The 20,406-nt window shown below is 46.5% G+C and overlaps 1 protein-coding gene across 7 annotated transcripts in view; it reads left to right on the plus strand.

The window, feature by feature from the left end:
- Positions 1-3,517: 3,517 nt before the first annotated feature.
- TSHB (thyroid stimulating hormone subunit beta) overlaps positions 3,518-20,406 on the plus strand; it is a 71,519-nt gene continuing 54,630 nt past the window's right edge. The window contains exons 1-2 of one of the 7 annotated variants that reach the window (XM_056558248.1): positions 3,518-3,609; positions 4,785-4,825. Coding sequence is in view for 1 of the 7 variants with exons in the window: in XM_056558246.1 (XP_056414221.1) it covers positions 3,619-3,695 (77 nt within the window). In the remaining 6 variants the exon portion in view is untranslated. Of the gene's footprint in view, positions 3,696-4,784; positions 4,886-20,406 lie in introns of all 7 variants that reach the window. The other 6 variants (XM_056558252.1, XM_056558247.1, XM_056558249.1 and 3 more) reach the window with 6 other exon arrangements.

The following is a 20,406-nucleotide window of genomic DNA, read 5'->3' on the forward strand; positions in this document are numbered from 1 at the left end:
CCACAAATCACGCCCTTGGCCACACCCCTAGCCACGCCCCATCAAGCCAGCACATGCAGAATGGGAATACCTCTTTAACAGCAATAATGTTGTCAGTCTGTCATCTAAGTTTAGGAGGACATCCTATACAGGTGACAGACTGATAACAACCACCCTCATTACCACAATAGCCCATATAAGAAATTACATACAGTTACAGTCATGGCCGTAAATGTTTGCACCCCTGAATTTTTTCTAGAAAATGAAGTATTTCACACAGAAAAGGATTGCAGTAACACATGTTTTGCTTTACACATGTTTATTCTCTTTGTGTGTATTGGAACTAAACCAAAAAGGGAGGAAAAAAGCTAATTAGACATAATGTCACTCCAAAAATGGGCTGGACACTCCAAAAATGGCACCCTTTCAAAATTGTTAAAAAATAAGATTGTTTCAAGCATGTTATGCTCTTTTAAACTCACCTGGGGCAAGTAACAGGTGTGGGCAATATAAAAATTACACCTGAAAGCAGATAAAAAGGAGAGAAGTTCACTTTGTCTTTGTATTGTGTGTCTGTGTGCCACACTAAGCATGGACAAGAGAAAGAGCAGAGAACTGTCTGAGGACTTGAGAACCAAAATTGTGGAAAAACATCAATCTCAAGGTTACAAGTCCATCTACAGAGATCTAGATTTGCCTTTGTCCATAGTGCGCAACATTATCAAGAATTTTGCAACTCTTCTGTCCTCCATGAGCTCACCTTAGGAATTCTGCTAATCTCTCTGGTCGTTGATGGTAGAGAAAAATTGATGAAAGGTGTCAACGCAGGATAGTCTGGATGGTGGATAAGCAGCCCCAAACAAGTTCCAAAGATATTCAAGCTGTCCTGCAGGCTCAGGGAGCATCAGTGTCAGCGCGAACTATCCATCGACATTTAAATTAAATTAAATGCTATGGCAGGAGACCCAGGAGGACCCACTGCTGACACAGAGACATAAAAAGCAAGACTACATTTTGCCAAAATGAACTTGAGTAAGCCAAAATCCTTCTGGGAAAACAGCTTGTGGACAGATGAGGCCAAGATAGAGCTTTTTGGTAAAGCACATGATTCTACTGTTTACTGAAAATGGAATGAGGCCTACAAAGAAAAGAACACAGTACCTACAGTGAAATATGGTGGAGGTTCAATTATGTTTTGGGGTTGTTTTGCTGCCTCTGGCACTGGGTGCCTTGAATGTGTGCAAGGCATCATGAAATCTGAGGATTACCAACGGATTGTGGGTCACACTGTACAGCCCAGTGTCAGAAAGCTTTGTTTGCGTCCGAGATCTTGGGTCTTCCAGCAGGACAATGGGGGGTATTTATCAATTTTGCCTGTTGACAGTTTCTTTTTACCCTTCTTTTTTTCACTTTGGTTTTTGTGGACATGCACCAAATTTATCATTTGGTGCAAGTTATTAGTAATTTTGGTGCAAATGTTGAAATCAGCTGTTCTTTTTACACAGAACTTACCACCACAGAGGACAGCATATTTTACCCTGTAGAGCAGCCATTTCGGAGTCCCTCCTGCAGTATATCAGCAAGCGACGTGAGTTATTTTCTTTTGTGGGGTTTATATATATACCATGTGAAGTGGATTTTATTTTTAACTTGAGTGTTTTTTTTTTTTTTTTGTTATTTTAGTGCAGTGGTCTTCAAACTGTGGCCCTCCAGATGTTGCAAAACTACAATTCCCAGTTGGGAGTTGTAGTTTTACAACATCTGGAGGGCCACAGTTTGAAAACCGTTGCTTTAGTGCTTACCTTTCATGAACCTGTGTGGCCATGTGGCTCAACGGAGGGTAAAGGTCCCTCAGAGACAACTATGTCGCAGCATAGTAGTGCGCAGCCCCGGAGGTGTCGATGCTTTCACAAAAAAATTTTTTTTCATGTATTTTGACACCTTTGCATTTTCTGACATTGCTATGTGTGTTTTCCATGTACAAAATTTCGTGCCGGTGAATTGCGCCAAAAAAAAACCTAAAGGCGCAAAATTGCGCCAAAGATCGATTGGTGCAAATGATGAATTACTGACCAAAGTAAAAATCACACACAGGACCGTGTGATTTTGAGAAAGTTGTAAAAATGACAGTGGAGAAAATGCGCCAAACTTTGGTGCAAAAAGACACTGCGCCAAAGTATTGCGCCAAAGTTACAGGGAAAAAACACATAAATCCTTTGATAAATACCCCCCAATGACCCCAAACATACGTCAAAAAGCACACAGAAATGGATGGCAACAAAGCGGTGGAGAGTTCTGAAGTGGCCAACAATGAGTCCAGATCTAAAGCCCATTGAACACCTGTGGAGAGATCTTCAAATTGATGTTGAGACAAGGCACCCTTCCAATAAGAGAGATCTGGTGTAGTTTGCAAAAGAAAAGTGGTCCAACATACCGGCTAAGAGGTGTAAGAAGCTTATTGATGGTTATAGGAAGCGACTGATTTCACTGATTTTTTCCAAAGGGTGTGCAATCAAATATTAAATTTCGGGTGCCAACTATTTTGTCCAGCCCATTTTTGGAGTTTGGTGTGACATTATGTCCAATTAGCTTTTTTCTTAATATTTTTTGGTTTAGTTCCATTACACACAAAGAGAATAAACATGTGTTTTGCAAAACATGCGTTACTGCAATCCTATTCTGTGAGAAATACTTCATTTTCTAGAAAAATTTCAGGGGTGCCAACATTTACGGCCATGACAGTACATCAGGTGACTAACAACAACCCCCATCATTACCACTACAGACCATATCAGAGATTACATACAGTTAAATCAGGTGACGCATCCTCTGATTGGAATTGGTCACTTTCCTTTTTCTTCTCCATCCGTCATGTATTCTGCCAGCTACGACTCCTCTCTGCAGAACCTGGCGGAAAAAACATTTCTGGCTCCGCATTTTCCAAGACCTATAATACCCCAACCCGTAATAATAGGTGACCAGAGTAGGTAGGGCCTCTCCGGAGAGAGTTGCCCCTATAGGTAAATCCGCCAGATAACTGTCCACTGTATCAAAACCCCTATATAACCTATGTTGATAGTAGGTAGCCCCTTATTAGCTTGGTAGCTAGTCCCCATATTAGCTAGGCAGGAACATAGTAGATAGTCCCCCAGGTAAGCAGCAGTTCCCCCACATTAGATGGGCAGCAGTTCCCCCACATTAGATGGGCAGCAGTTCCCCCATATTAGGTAGGCAGCAGTTCCCCCACATTAGATGGGCGGCAGTTCCCCCACATTAGGTGGGCAGCAGTCCCCCTCATTAGGTGGACGTCAGTCCCCCCCCCCCACATTAGATAGGCTGCAGTCCCCCCACATTAGATAGGCGGTAGTCCCCCACATTAGATAGCTGGCAGTCCCCCCACATTAGATAGGCGGCAGTCCCCCACATTAGATAGGCAGGCCCGCTGCCAAGCCATACATACCTATCGCTGGTCGGGGCCTCTTCTTCTCTTCTTTCCTCTTCCTCTGCGCTCCGGCTTCTGATGACGTCACTCGCGTGCCGAAGTGCAGAGGAACGGTCGAGCCTCTGGTGTCGGCTGGCTTACTGTAGCCACGGCTCCTCACCCTGTCAAACTCTTTACCGAGCACACAGGTAAGAGGCATGTGGGGGCTGTTTCAGAACGGCAGGACATCACCCCAAAAGCAGGAATGTCCCGCCGGATCCTGGACGGTTGTCAGGTATGCTGATGCTGTAAGGGCTAGTGCTAGGAGCTCATGGGGGGAAAACAGTTGATGTCAGCTATTGCTGAGCTCCTGGCATCACAAGCAATGCCACGTGCCTCACATGTTAGCCAGCCCCGTCACCTCTCCGCAGCTCACATCTTCACCAACTCCTTCACCGCCCATGCCCCTCTCACCTCTCCGTCCGCTGCTAAGCTTTATGCCCTAACCTCTCTGCCAGCCTCTTTACATCTCCCCTAGCATTAGCAAAACTACAACTTCCAGCATGTCTTCACTGTCAGGGCATGCTGGGAGTTATAGTTTTGTTAATGCTAGGGGAGATGTGAGCAGCAGATTCGGACAGCATAGTTAGGGTGGAGGCTGAGGCATGCACAGTGAGGCCACGCCCCCTCCCTTTGAGAGGATTTTAACCTAAGTGAGCTACATAAAAAGTGTATTTAAAAAAATAAATAAAGGTGCTAGGGACAAAAAAAAATACATATACATGATCAGGAATAGGTACTGACTAACATATTACATTATTTATTTTTTTTGGATCTGATGGGTACGCTTTAAGGTAGTTCTTTCAAAGAACTGGTTCATTCTTTAGAAGACATCCCCCACTTTTCATCCAAAAATGTCTCTTCAGTGTCCAAACATTGTGCTGAGAAACATCAGGGCAGTTTTTCTTTCTTATTATTTACAGCTATTGAAAAAATGAATCCATCTAAAAGAGGTGGTGACCATAGGCAAAAGCTCTAGAATTGGGAGATTTTTTGGATCCTTACGTTGGTGCCACGGGCACCACTGGGCATGCACAGATGTCAGGATATTAACTTACATTATTAATAAGTATGCTGAGTTGATATGGTATAATATTCCTATATCTGCTCATCCCTATAGTTACTTGTGTTGCCATAGTTTTGTGTCTGTACTAATGTAGTGGCCACTGTGACAATCATTATTCATCAACTATTGGTTACTTATTTTGCATATTTAATGTTCCATTTGTTTCGACACTTACAGTTCAGACGCACTGTATTTGTAACATTCTTCCAACTCAGGTTTTATTCTCTGTTTTCCCCTTTTTTCCTTTTCTTCTCACAGGTCTAACTTTCCGTGATGTCTCCAGATTTTTATATGAATATGGGGATTTTTTTTTTACTACATGTAATCATTTTCTTTTTTACTGTGATGACATAAACATTGTGAGTTTTTATCATGTGTGTTCTCCATGAAGTATGGAAGGGGTTAATATCCACAGGTCACGTGGTTCATGAACCGGTATGATTGCTCCACCTATAAATTATCCGTGTTTCCTTCCTATTGTTGTATGACTAAGAGCGCACCTGCGCTTGAAACGCGTCATTTACTTGTGTTCCTGTGTCTTGTCATGTCAGAGTAAACAAGAGGTTTTATATCATATGAGCTGGATCCTATCTTCCTTCTTTCCATTCTTTAGAAGGATACATAGTTAAAAGGATCTATACACTAAAAACCTATCCTCTCCTTCTGTACAAAAAACACCTCATATCTCCCAGTCAAGACAGCAGAAACATACAAAAAGGCCCATTTGTGGCCCTCTTGGGCTTGTTTTACTGTAACGGTAAGGTATGTATGTGCTGCCAAACAAAAGAATGCAGTGAATAAATGTCATTAATACATTTCTGTTGAAGCGTTTTCTATCACATATTGTCATGTCCACCAATTCTATTCTGATATTTAGAGTGCAATTGCAACATTTTGCCTCCACATCCACATTGTCATCCTAATAACCATAGGAATAATATGAAATGAAGGTATATTATGAAGAGTATTTCAAGATATTGTATTATAAACCATGATAGGGAATAGTATATCTATAGACAAGCTGAGTACCTGGTGCTGCCCAGTTTTTTTTTCCTAATCCTTGGGGGGGGGGGGAAGCTTTTGTCCTCATATCCCATCCTCAAATCAAGACCCCATATCCCCTCCTCATATGCCGACCCCAAATCCCCTCCTCATATCCCGTCCTAATATCCTGTTCCTATATCCTGTCCCCATTTTCCGTCCTCATATCCCGACCTCATATCCCGTCACCATATCCCATCCCCATATCCCGACCTCATATCCCGTCCCCACATCCTGGCCTCATATCCCATCCCCATATCCCGACCTCATATCCCGTCCCCATATCCTGGCCTCATATCCCATCCTCATATCCTGACCTCATATCCCGTCCCCATATCCTTTCCTCATATCTAATCCTCATATCCCCTCCTCAGGTGTGGCTGAATTGTGATGAAGATATTGTAAGCTAAAAATAAAAGGGGTGTGGCTTAAAAGGTGGGTGTGTATTTGCAAGATGGGGCATGGCATGTGGGGGGGGGGTGGCTTTCCAGTCGGACTGATGCACTCACCAGGAGATGCAGAGTGGAGCTTGTGGAGTAAGGTACCGGAAGTTCCATATACTTGCATGGGACTTGAAACAAAAAAAATAAAAATCCTTCACATATGGGAGAAGTTTAGGGTTAATTTAACTATGATCTATTTTTATTTGACATATAAGTAACACGTGACCAAGTATTAGCGAAATATCTCCAGGCATACGGACGTTAAAGGGAGATTGTGATCCCACTATATAGAGTAAGACACATCTGGAATACTTTGTCGAGTTCTGGACGCCTTACCCATAGAAAAATATTGATAAAATTAAAGGAGTTCAAAGATGGGATACATAAATGGTGGAGGGTCATTAGCATAAAACTTACCAGGAAAACTAAAAGAACTAAATCAGTATTGTCTGGAGGAAAGAAGGCAAAGGGAAATAATCTAAGCCTTTTAATTAGTTAAAGGGTTAAATAAGTTTCAGGAGGGATCAACTGGCTCCAGAATGTTAAACAGATTTGTAATTAACTTCTATTAAAAAATCTTAATCCTTTCAGTACTTATGAGCTGCTTAAGTTGAGTTGTTCTTTTCTGTCTTAGTGCTCTCTGATGACACCTGTCTCGGGAACTGTCCAGAGTAGAAGCAAATCCCCATAGCAAACCTATTCTACTCTGTGCATTTCCCGAGACAAGCAGAGATGTCAGCAGAGAGCACTGTTGCCAGACAGAAAAGAACAACTCAACTTCAGCAGCTGATAATTATTGGAAGGATTCAGATTTTTTAATAGAAGTAATTTACAAATCTGTTTATCTTTCTGGAGCCAGTTGATATAAAAAAAAAGTTTTTTCCTGGAATACCCCTTTAATGAGAAACCGAACATAAGAACAAAGGGATACTAACTGAGGTTACTTGGGGAAAGATCTGTGTTCACCATTTGGATTATTGACAATATCTCTTGGCCATTGGTGAACACATAGGAACATGGTCTCGGCCACATACATTAACCAGCATTAACCAGCAAGGTTTAAAATATCAGATGTTACAATATTCTGATATTTTTCTGCAGGTCATATTAAAGGAGTTGTCCTTTTTGACCTCAGTGTTGGTTGCTTGGTTCAGCATCTGTATTCCACCTGTGAGTTTTTCAATCACATCATAGTCCTGAAAACCAGTGACAGATGCATCATGGAGCTGAAGAGATGGCTGAACACACGTACAGGAGCATTCAATTGGGGACATGCCACCAAACATTTTCCAACTGGCTGTACCTCTATCGATGCGTTTGACTGGTTTTCCCTTCTGCCTTGCTGTACTGGTGACTTATTTTGGGGCTTTCAAAAAGATCCCCAGCCTGACCTAAATATCTGCTCAGAGAAACACATTATTGCCCATGAATGATGAAAGTAACAATCACAGGCAACTAACCAGCAGCTGCCTGGTTAAATCTAGTACAATAAGGCAGCATGGGACACTGGTGCGAAGCTCGACTGGCCCGGTGACCCATTCCCTCATCCAGCCCCAACCAAATGCCAGAAAAAAATATTGGTTTACTTTCTCTTTAAATAAGCTTTTTGCTATCAGTCATGAACTTATAGTCACCCAAGAACAGTTTCCAGCTCATGTTTTAGTTTTACATAGAATGTAGCAAGAAGACAAGAGACAATAGACGGCACTCACCATGCAGGTAACTTCTTTATTCAGCCAGGCATCGGGTGTAATACACAGGCGGGGGAGGCGGGGAGAAGGGAGGACGCCGGGACAATTGTTTTGTGCGCCTCGCGCACTTTTTCAAACTGGATATCGGGTTTGAAAAAGTGTGCAAGGCGCACGAAACAATTGTCCCGGCGTCCTCCCTTCCCCACGCCTCCCCCGCCTGTGTATTACACCCGATGCCTGGCTGAATAAAGAAGTTACCTGCATGGTGAGTACCGTCCATTGTCTCTTTTCTTCTTGCTACATTGTATTCCCGTGTCACGGCTGAGCACCACCGCTACAGGCTACCAAGACATAGTTCAGTTGCTGCATGTCCACCTCTACTTGCCCAGCTTAGTCTCGCAGTGCCAGAGTTTCCGTTCTTCCTATCGCACTAGTTTTACATAGAAATGGTGTTATTCAAAGACAATATGACTGTTTCCTATAATAGCCAAATGTCACCTGGGCCATTGTGCACAGTGTTGTCTATGGCAGTTTTCAAGAAAAAGCAAGAACATGGATAAAATAAGACCCAGCAGACCTCTGTAGCTTTTTTTATTATTATTAATTAAAAAATGTTGCCATCCCAAACTCTTATCCCGTCCTAATATTTTGTCCTCATATGTTGTCTTCATATCCCATCCCCATATCCCGACCTCCTATCACGTCCCCATATGCGACCTTATATCCAGACCTCATATCCCGTCCCTTTATTCCATCCCCATATCCTGTACCCATATCCCAACCTCATATCCCGACCTCATATTCCATCCCTATATGCCATCCCCATATGCCGTCCCCATATCCTGTTTCCATAATCCAATGTCATATCCTGTCCCCATATCCGCCTCCATATCCCGTCCCCATATGCCTTCCACATATCCTGTCCTCATTTCTAATCCTCATATACTGTCCTCAGGTGGGGCTGAGTTGTAATGAAGATATTGTAAAATGAAAATAAAAGGGGTGTGGCTTAAATGGTGGGCATGTATTTGCAAGATGGGGCATGGAATGCAGGGAGGGTGTGACTTGCCAGCCGGACTGGCACATTCACCAGGAGATGCAGAGCGGAGCTTACGGAGTAAGGTACCGGAAGTTCCATATACTTGTATGGGACTTGAAACAAAAATCCCATCCTTCACATATAGGGGTAGGTTAGGGGTTAATTTTACTATAATATAATTTATTTGACATATAAGTAATATGTGACCAAGTATTATCGAAATATCTCCAGCCATACGGAAGTTATGCTGGAACATACATGTCACGATTCGGCTGGCAGGAGGTGGATCCTCTGTGCCAGAGAGGGATTGGCGTGGACCGTGCTAGTGGACCGGTTCTAAGTTACTACTGGTATTCACCAGAGCCCGCCGCAAAGCGGGATGGTCTTGCAGCGGCGGTAGTAACCAGGTCGTATCCACTAGGAATGGCTCAACCTCTCTGACTGCTGAAGATAGGCGCGGTACAAGGGAGTAGACAAGAGCAAGGTCGGACGTAGCAGAAGGTCGGGGCAGGCAGCAAGGATCGTAGTCAGGGGCAACGGCAGGAGGTCTGGAACACAGGCTAGGAACACACAAGGAAACGCTTTCACTGGCACAATGGCAACAAGATCCGGCGAGGGAGTGCAGGGGAAGTGAGGTATACATAGGGAGTGCACAGGTGAACACACTAATTAGACCAACTGCGCCAATCAGTGGCGCAGTGGCCCTTTAAATCGCAGAGACCCGGCGCGCGCGCGCCCTAGGGAGCGGGGCCGCGCGCGCCGGGACAGGACCGACGAAGAGCGAGTCAGGTACGGGAGCCGGGGTGCGCATCGCGAGCGGGCGCCACCCGCATCGCGAATCGCATCCCGGCTGGGGGCGGTATCGCAGCGCACGCGGTCAGTAGATCTGACCGGGGCGCTGCAGTAGCGAGGATGTTGCGAGCGCTCCGGGGAGGAGCGGGGACCCGGAGCGCTCGGCGTAACAGTACCCCCCCCCCCTTGGGTCTCCCCCTCTTCTTGGAGCCTGAGAACCTGAGGACCAGACTTTTGTCTAGGATGTTGTCCTCAGGTTCCCAGGATCTCTCTTCAGGACCACAGCCCTCCCAATCAACCCAAAAATGTTTTTTCCCTCTGACCGTCTTGGAGGCCAGTATCTCCTTCACGGAGAAGATGTCAGAAGAACCGGAAACAGGAGTGGGAGAAACAAGTTTGGGAGAGAAACGGTTGATGATGAGTGGTTTAAGGAGAGAGACATGAAAGGCATTGGGAATACGAAGAGAAGGAGGAAGAAGAAGTTTGTAAGAGACAGGATTAATTTGGCACAAGACTTTGAAAGGACCAAGATAGCGTGGTCCCAGTTTGTAACTGGGGACACGAAAGCGGACATATTTAGCGGAGAGCCATACCTTGTCTCCGGGAGCAAAAATGGGGGGAGCTCTTCTTTTCTTATCGGCAAACTTTTTCATGCGAGATGAAGCCTGTAAAAGAGAATTTTGGGTCTCTTTCCATATGGTGGAAAGATCACGAGTCACTTCATCCACAGCGGGCAAACCAGAGGGCAAGGGAATAGGGAGGGGGGGAAGAGGGTGACGGCCGTACACCACGAAAAATGGGGATTTAGCAGAAGATTCAGAGACTCTGAAGTTGTACGAGAATTCGGCCCATGGTAGAAGATCTGCCCAGTCATCCTGGCGGGAGGAAACAAAATGCCGTAAATAGTCACCCAGGACCTGGTTAATTCTTTCTACTTGCCCATTGGATTGAGGATGATAAGCAGAAGAGAAGTTTAATTTAATCTTGAGTTGTTTACAGAGAGCCCTCCAGAATTTTGACACGAATTGGACGCCTCTATCCGAGACGATCTGCGTGGGCAAACCGTGAAGACGAAAAATGTGTACAAAAAATTGTTTTGCCAACTGAGGCGCTGAAGGAAGACCAGGAAGAGGAATAAAATGTGCCATCTTGGAAAATCGATCAACGACCACCCAAACAACAGTGTTGCCACGGGATTGGGGTAGGTCTGTAATAAAGACCATACCAATCAGAGACCAAGGCTGTTCGGGGACAGGCAGAGGATGAAGGAGACCAGCAGGCTTCTGGCGAGGAGTCTTATCCCGGGCACAGACAGTACAGGCCCGCACAAAATCAACAACATCCGTCTCCAGAGTCGGCCACCAATAGAAACGAGAGATGAGTTGCAAGGACTTTTTGATGCCCGCATGGCCTGCGAGGTGGGAGGAGTGACCCCATTTGAGAATCCCGAGACGTTGGCGTGGAGAAACGAAGGTCTTCCCTGGAGGAGTTTGCCTGATGGAGGCTGGAGAAGTGGAGATCAGACAGTCAGGAGGAATGATGTGTTGCGGAGAGACCTCTACTTCCGAGGCATCCGAGGAACGAGAGAGAGCATCGGCCCTAATGTTCTTGTCGGCAGGGCGAAAATGAATTTCAAAGTTAAAACGGGCAAAGAACAACGACCACCTGGCCTGGCGAGGATTCAGCCGTTGGGCAGACTGGAGATAGGAGAGATTCTTGTGATCGGTGTAAATGATAACTGGAAATTTTGATCCCTCCAGCAGATGCCTCCATTCCTCAAGTGCCAATTTAATGGCCAGTAGTTCTCGATCCCCGATGGAGTAGTTCCTCTTCACCGGAGAGAAGGTCCTAGAAAAAAAACCACAAGTAACAGCATGCCCGGAAGAATTTTTTTGTAGAAGGACCGCTCCAGCTCCCACTGAGGAGACATCAACCTCCAATAGGAAGGGTTTAGATGGGTCAGGTCTGGAGAGCACGGGAGCAGAAGAAAAGGCAGACTTGAGCCGTTTAAATGCGTCTTCCGCTTGGGGAGATCAGGACTTAGGATTGACATTCTTCTTGGTTAAAGCCACGATAGGAGCCACAATAGTGGAAAAATGTGGAATAAATTGTCTGTAATACTTGGCTCACCCCAAAAAACGTTGGATAGCACGGAGTCTGGAGGGGCGTGGCCAATCTAAGACGGCAGAGAGTTTATCTGGGTCCATTTGTAGTCCCTGGCCAGAGACCAAGTATCCTAGGAAAGGAAGAGATTGACATTCAAACAGACATTTTTCCATTTTGGCATAAAGTTGATTGTCTCGAAGTCTCTGAAGAACCATGCGGACATGCTGGCGATGTTCTTCTAAGTTGGCAGAAAAAATCAGAATATCGTCCAGATACACAACAACACAGGAATATAAGAGATCACGAAAAATTTCATTAACAAAGTCTTGGAAGACGGCAGGGGCGTTGCACAGGCCAAAGGGCATGACCAGATACTCAAAGTGTCCATCTCTGGTGTTAAATGCAGTTTTCCATTCGTCCCCCTCCCTGATGCGGATGAGATTATAAGCACCTCTTAAGTCCAGTTTGGTAAAGATGTGGGCACCTTGAAGGCGATCAAAGAGTTTTGAGATAAGAGGTAGGGGGTAGCGGTTCTTTACCGTGATTTTATTAAGTCCGCGGTAATCAATGCAAGGACGTAGGGAGCCATCTTTTTTGGACACAAAGAAAAATCCAGCTCCGGCAGGAGAGGAGGATTTGCGGATAAACCCCTTTTTTAAATTTTCCTGGATGTATTCAGACATAGCAAGAGTCTCTGGGGCGGACAGAGGATAAATTCTGCCCCGGGGTGGAGTAGTGCCCGGGAGGAGGTCAATAGGACAGTCATAAGGCCTGTGAGGAGGTAAAGTCTCAGCTTGCTTTTTGCAAAATACGTCAGCATAGTCCATATAAGCCTTAGGGAGACCGGTTACAGGGGAAACCACAGGGTCACGGCAGGGAGTACTGGGAACCGGTTTAAGACAGTCCTTGAAACAAGAAGTACCCCAGCTCTTGATCTCTCCTGTGGACCAATCAGGGGTTGGGGAATGGCGTTGAAGCCACGGTAGTCCAAGGAGAATTTCGGAAGTGCAATTGGAGAGGACCAAAAACTCAATTTTTTCGCGATGAGGTCCGATGCACATTAGGAGGGGCTCCGTGCGGTAACGCACGGTACAGTCCAATCTTTCATTGTTAACACATTTGATGTAGAGGGGTCTGGCGAGACTGGTCACCGGGATGTTGAACCTGTTGATGAGAGAGGCCAAAATAAAATTTCCTGCAGATCCGGAATCCAAGAAGGCCATAGTAGAGAAGGAGAAGGTAGAGGCAGATATCCGCACAGGCACAGTAAGGCGTGGAGAAGCAGAGTTGACATCAAGCACTGTCTCACCTTTGTGCGGAGTCAGCGTACGTCTTTCCAGGCGGGGAGGACGGATAGGACAATCCTTCAGGAAGTGTTCGGTACCGGCACAGTACAGGCAAAGATTCTCCATGCGGCGTCGTGTCCTCTCATAGCCTCCACGGCGGGAAGCACAGGAACGGATTGCAGAGGACCAGAGGAGAGAGGAGCCGGGGAGAAAAAACGCCTCGTGCGAACAAAGTCCATATCCTGGCGGAGCTCCTGACGCCTTTCGGAAAAACGCATGTCAATGCGAGTGGCTAGATGAATGAGTTCATGCAGGTTAGCAGGAATTTCTCGTGCGGCCAGAACATCTTTAATGTTGCTGGATAGGCCTTTTTTAAAGGTCGCGCAGAGGGCCTCATTATTCCAGGATAATTCGGAAGCAAGAGTACGGAATTGGATGGCGTACTCGCCAACGGAAGAATTACCCTGGACCAGGTTCAGCAGGGCAGTCTCAGCAGAAGAGGCTCGGGCAGGTTCCTCAAAGACACTTCGAATTTCCGAGAAGAAGGAGTGTACAGAGGCAGTGACGGGGTCATTGCGGTCCCAGAGCGGTGTGGCCCATGACAGAGCTTTCCCAGACAGAAGGCTGACTACGAAAGCCACCTTAGACCTTTCAGTAGGAAACTGGTCCGACATCATCTCCAAGTGCAGGGAACATTGTGAAAGAAAGCCACGGCAAAACTTAGAGTCCCCATCAAATTTATCCGGCAAGGATAGTCGTAGGCCGGAAGCGGCCACTCGCTGCGGAGGAGGTGCAGGAGCTGGCGGAGGAGATGATTGCTGAAGCTGTGGTAGTAGCTGCTGTAGCATCACGGTCAGTTGAGACAGCTGGTGGCCTTGTTGCGCTATCTGTTGCGACTGCTGGGCGACCACCGTGGTGAGGTCGGCGACAACTGGCAGTGGAACTTCAGCGGAATCCATGGCCGGATCTACTGTCACGATTCGGCTGGCAGGAGGTGGATCCTCTGTGCCAGAGAGGGATTGGCGTGGACCGTGCTAGTGGACCGGTTCTAAGTTACTACTGGTATTCACCAGAGCCCGCCGCAAAGCGGGATGGTCTTGCAGCGGCGGTAGTAACCAGGTCGTATCCACTAGCAACGGCTCAACCTCTCTGACTGCTGAAGATAGGCGCGGTACAAGGGAGTAGACAAGAGCAAGGTTGGACGTAGCAGAAGGTCGGGGCAGGCAGCAAGGATCGTAGTCAGGGGCAACGGCAGGAGGTCTGGAACACAGGCTAGGAACACACAAGGAAACGCTTTCACTGGCACAATGGCAACAAGATCCGGCGAGGGAGTGCAGGGGAAGTGAGGTATACATAGGGAGTGCACAGGTGAACACACTAATTAGACCAACTGTGCCAATCAGTGGCGCTGTGGCCCTTTAAATCGCAGAGACCCGGCGCGCGCGCCCTAGGGAGCGGGGCCGTGCGCGCCGGGACAGGACCGACGGAGAGCGAGTCAGGTACGGGAGCCGGGGTGCGCATCGCGAGCGGGCGCCACCCGCATCGCGAATCGCATCCCGGCTGGGGGCGGTATCGCAGCGCACCCGGTCAGTAGATCTGACCGGGGCGCTGCAGTAGCGAGGATGTTGCGAGCGCTCCGGGGAGGAGCGGGGACCCGGAGCGCTCGGCGTAACAATACATTTCCCATAGATTTGCATAAGACTAAACAAAAACCCCGACCCTTGCAAATGAGGGTAAGTAATGGTTAAAATTAACTATCCTCTATTTTAAGTGGACATATAAGTAACATGTGACCGAGTATTATCAAAATATCTCCAGCTGTTTGGAAGTTATGCAGTAACATATATTTCCCATAGACTTGTATGGGACTTTAACCCCTTAACGACGAAGGACGTATATTTACGTCCTCCGCCGGCTCCCGCGATATGCCGCGGGGTCACGCGGTGTCCCCGCGTCATATCGGGTCGGTCCCGGCGGCTATCAACGGCCGGGACCCGCGGCTAATACAGGGCATTACCGATCGCGATGATGCCCTGTATTAACCCTTCAGACGCGGCGATCAAAGCTGACTGCCGCTTCTGAAGTGAAAGTAACCCGGCTGCTCAGTCGCGCTGTTCGGGACCGCCGCGGTGAAATCGCGGCGTCCCGAACAGCTTACAGGACACCGGGAGGGCCCTTACCTGCCTCCTCGGTGTCCGATTGGTGAATGACTGCTCCATGCCTGAGATCCAGGCAGGAGCAGTCAAGCACCGATAACACTGATCACAGGCGTGTTAATACACGCCTGTGATCTGTGTAAAAGATCAGTGTGTGCCGTGTTATAGGTCCCTATGGGACCTATAACACTGCAAAAAAAGTAAAAAAAAAAAGTGTTAATAAAGGTCATTTAACCCCTTCCCTAATAAAAGTTTGAATCACCTCCCTTTTCACATAAAAAAATAAAACAGTGTAAATAAATATAAACATATGTAGTACTGCCACGTGCGTAAATGTCCGAACTATAAAAATATATAATTAATTAAACCGCACGGTTAATGGCGTACGCGCCAAAAAATTCCAAAGTCCAAAAAAGCGTATTTTGGTCACTTTTTTTTTTTTTTTCCTCAAACAAGTTTTTATTGGTTTTCCAACACACGTACAATACAGTAATCTCAATGGATACAATTAAAAAGGAGTCTTACACATCTACCCATTCCAAGGCATCAAAACAATAAAACAACTAACAGCTTCAGTCAAGTGAAAATAAAACTGATACAATTTAGTTTCCAAACTAGGAAGGATAAAGTATTCCGTAGAATAACTGAAATGACGCTGATTTCCCTTCTTGAACTAAAGAAGGGGGGGGTGTAAGGTAGGGACTAGGCGAAGGGAGCTGGGGGGGGGTCAGTTAGACTGGGATTTGGGATAAATGTATTTGGCGTGTCCATGCATAAAATGATCTGCTAGCATTTCTCAGGAGGGAGCATGGGGTACACTCATCACTGGTGTAGACCGGGTTTGGAAGTTCAGCCAGGGGTTCCATGTTTTGTAATATTTGGGCAGTGACCTAAGAGCCTTACTAATGAGAAGCTCGAAACTACAGATCTGCGAGACCTTTGTATGCCATTCCATAATGGAAGGAGGTGTCATTTGTAGCCATTTCAGGGGAATCAGTGACTTAGCCGCCATTAGCATATGGGTGACAAGCGAGTCTGAGGAAGGGGTGTAGTGAACGGAGGGGCATCAGAGAAGTGCGCACTCAGGAGTAAGTACAAGGGAATTATCGGTTACTTCGGTGATGTATCTCTCTATATCACTCCAATACTGCTTAATCAGAGGACACGACCACCATATGTGGAGTAGCGTCCCAACGTGTAGACCACATCTCCAACACATGTTGGAGTCGGCTAATTTATGTGTATAAAGGAAGTCCGGTGTCTTGTACCATCTGGAGATTAGTTTGTATTGGGACTCTTGCAACCTCACACACCTCGAGAAGCCCCTACTGTGTGTTAACATGAACCTGACCTCTTCCGTGGTGAAAGTGCATTTGAGTTCCTTTTCCCAGGACAGCATAAAACCCGGGGTAGCAAGGGGAGAGATCAGGGTACAGGCTTTCATGAGGGATGACAGTTTCCTCAGTTTCACGGAGGGGGAGATAAGTGATATTTCGAAGTCAGTAAGGTCTCTCAGTGGATGATATTGTCCTAAAAATGCCTGACTACAAGTGCGGAAATGCTTAAGGTGTAAAAATGTAAGGACACATCCCGGGTACATGAGTCTAAATTCGTCCTCCGAGGGAATCCGACCGTCCGGGAACAACTCCCTCAGCAGGATATTTGACAGCCTGGACCACATATCAGAGAATCCGGAGGGGTCTTTTCCCACTATCACAGGTAGAAGAGAGGAGGGTGTAAGAGGAGAGGGAAAAGGAGACAAAGAAGGCAAAAGTAGTTTAGATGTTCTAAGGAGTCCCGAGTAAAGGGAGTCAGCGGTGGATGCTCGTTTACTCTGTTTCAGGGGGAGCCAGAGAATATGACATAGGCTGCCTGAGTAGGCGTCTGATGCAGCACTCAGCGGAACAGGAGAGCCAGGTAATGGGCTGGTCAAGTCCATCCAGTTACGCAGCTGAATGGCTTTGTAAAGTTTTTCTACATCAGGCATACCTATGCTCCCATGCTCCACCGAACGCGCCAGCAGAGAATAGGCTATGCGGGGTCTCTTGTGTTTCCAGACAAAGCTTGAGAGAATGGAGCGTATATTGGAAAAGAAGTAGCGAGGTAAAGCAATCGGTAGCATATTTAGTTTGTACATAATTTTAGGTAGGATGTAGCAATTCAATAGATTTTTTCTACCCAGCCATGATATCAGCGGGATATCATACTCGGCCAATGTCTGTTTAATATCCTCAAGGAGAGGTTTGTAGTTATAATCGAACAATTTATCTATGGTGTTCGTGATGCGCACTCCCAGGTATGTGAGAGAGTTTTTCGCCCACGGAAAAGGAGAAAGGGAGCTGATCGACTTGACCACAGAGCTAGACAGGGTCACATTTAACAATTCAGACTTCGTTATATTTACTTTGAAATTGGACAGGTGTCCGAAGTCGTCAAATAGTTTGGTCAAAAAGGGCAGGCCATCTGTAGGATTGGTCATCAAGAACAGCAGGTCGTCAGCAAACGCTAGGACTTTGAGCTCATGATCCTGATGACCATAACCACGCAATTCTGGAGACTGTCTAACTTTCTGCAGTAGGGGTTCTATAGTAAGTACAAATAGCGTAGGAGACAGGGGGCAGCCCTGCCTGGTCCCATTAGTGATTTGAAAGGGGGGCGACAAGCAGTCATTTACTAGAAGAGAGGCATATGGTTGGGCATATAAAGTGAGGATAGCAGTAATTAGCTGTGGTGGAAACTTGAATGAGCGAAGAGTCTCTGTCATAAAAAAACAGTCTACTCTGTCAAAAGCCTTCTCGGCATCTACTCCGAGAAGGACCAACGGGAGTCGTGTATTGTGGGAATGATGAATGGCATTCAGAAGCCGCATGGTATTCATACGACCCTCTCTGCCCGGGACAAAGCCAGACTGCTCCTCGCCCACCAGGTGGGGAGATGTTTTTTTATACGTAATGAGAGTAGCTTGGCCCAAATTTTGAGATCCAAGTTCAAAAGAGAAATCGGTCTATAGCTACCACATTACTCCTTAACCTTCCCCTCCTTAAGCGTGACATGAGCTTCCTTAGATTGTTTAGGTAAATGTCCTCCGCTAAAAAGTGAGGTGCACATATCAGTAAGGTGGGGGCCCAATACATCTAGAAACCTCTTGTAATATTCCAGAGGCAGGCCGTCTGGACCAGGACTGCGACCCGGTGGGAAAGAGGAGATCACCCTCTCCACTTCTGTAAGAGTAATGGGTTGCAAGAGATCCCTCTGCATGTGTTCGTCTAGGGTTGGTAAATTTAGGGAAGTAAGAAAGGATTTCACGTCAGCCACCTCTACGCCTGAGTGGGGAGGTTTATTCTAAAAAGCCTGAAATGCCTTGGCTATTGAGGGGGTGTCAGTGTGTGACAAGCCAGTTTTGTCCTTGATAGAGTGCATGCGTTGCTTCATTCTGGCTTTTTTGATGAGGGACGACATCAGTTTACCTCCTTTGTCTCCGTGGGCATATAACCTATGCCTGTGGTGCAAGTACGCCTTAGCTGATTTGTCCTCTAGATACTGACCTAGTGCAATTCTCAACGTCTTCAGTTCCTCATGTATAGTCATAGCTCTACTTCGTTTGTGCAATATTTCTAGAGCTGAGATTTTAGACAAGAGGTTTGTTATCTTACTCTGTCTGTCCCTCTTCAATTTCGATCCCCAAGAGATGAAGACTCCTCTAATAAAAGCTTTATGGGCTTCCCATACAATGGGGGGACTCGGTCCAGAGGTAGCGTTCATCTCAAAGTAGGATGTCAATTGACTTTTAACATCTGAGAATGCGGCAGTGTCATTTAGTATCTGTTCGTTTAACCGCCAGCGCCATGAGTTGTCAGGACGTGTAGATAGGGAGAGTGAGACAGAGACAGGGGCGTGGTCTGAGATCGTGAAGGAATCTATAGTAGTAGAGGAAAGTAGAGGTAGAAGAGAAGAGTGAATTAGAAAGTAGTCCAACCTGTGGTAGGAATTGTGAACCGCTGAAAAATGGGTGTAGTCTCGGACGGTCGGATTCTTCTGTCTCCACGCATCTACAAGAGATAAATCAGACAATTTAGAATGAAGTCTGGCCAGGGTCTTCTGAGGGATTGCAGATCTGGACTGAGAGGTGTCGATGAAAGGGTTAAGAGAGACATTGAGATCCCCTCCTAATATTATAGGGCCATCAGCAAAGAGTCTCAGGTCTTCCAGGGTATGCAGGAGCCAGGGCACTTGAGAGTGATTTGGGGCATATAAATTTGCTAGGGTCAATTTGCGCGAACCCTGCTGAACTCTCAGAAATAAGTATCTCCCCTCGGTATCCGAATGGGATTGAAGCACTTTTACGGGGCAGCTTTTATGTATGGCGATGGACACCCCCTTTGAGGCGGATGTGTCATGACAGGAGTGATACCAGTGAGTATAGTGTTTCTTAGGTAAGTGGGGAATTTTGCCAGCTTTAAAATGGGTTTCTTGGAAAAAAAATAATGGCAGGTTTCAGCTTTCGGAGAACATGTAAAGCATGATAGCGTTTGTTAGGTGTATTTAGTCCTCTAATGTTGAACGACACTAGTGTAGTGGGATCCATGGAGCGGAGAAATTCAGGGAGAAGCAGTACGTACCCAGCCGGGAGGGAGAAAAGAGTATCAGCGAAGAAAGGGGGGGGGAGTAAGTTGGGTAAGTGGAGAAGGCTAGTTTGAAAGGAATGAGGAGAGGGGGTGAGGAGAAGGGAGGGGGGGTTAGTCTATGAAGTATATGGAGTTAGGGAGGAGGGGGGGGTGGGAGGTGGGGTCAGAGGTAGCGGGAGGAGCAAAGGGAGACGCCTAAAGAATAGGAGAGGAAAAGGAAGAAGAGTCCGAGGTGGGGAGGGTTCGAGATAGGGGGAGAGAGGATTAGAGAAACAAAAGAGAAGTAGAAAAAGTAGATAAACACAGGAGATTTGGGGAGGGAGGTAAAAGAGAAGAATAGCAATAAGGGGGTAGAGAAGGGAAGTGGATAATGGAGGGTATATGAGTCTGCAACCAGGGAAATAGTGGGGGGGGGGAGAGAGGGAAGTACAATACCTAGCCTTTGGTGCACACCACAACACTCTCATAAAGACATGCCTCGGGTGAGGCAGCGAGCAATACGACAATATGCAATAGGTGAAAACGGCATCACGATCTCGTAGAGCAACCTAAAAGGTAGAAATTACTAGAACATACATAATAAACGAGCAGCATCCGTGACAAGAACAGTGTGACAAGTGAGCAACTTGTTACCATGACAAAATGAGATTAGGAACTGGTGTATGGCACCAACACATGCAGGGAGGGAGGGGAGGAGGGGG

The sequence above is a fragment of the Hyla sarda genome, chromosome 2 (genome assembly GCF_029499605.1).
Source record: "Hyla sarda isolate aHylSar1 chromosome 2, aHylSar1.hap1, whole genome shotgun sequence".
Lineage (NCBI taxonomy): Eukaryota > Metazoa > Chordata > Amphibia > Anura > Hylidae > Hyla > Hyla sarda.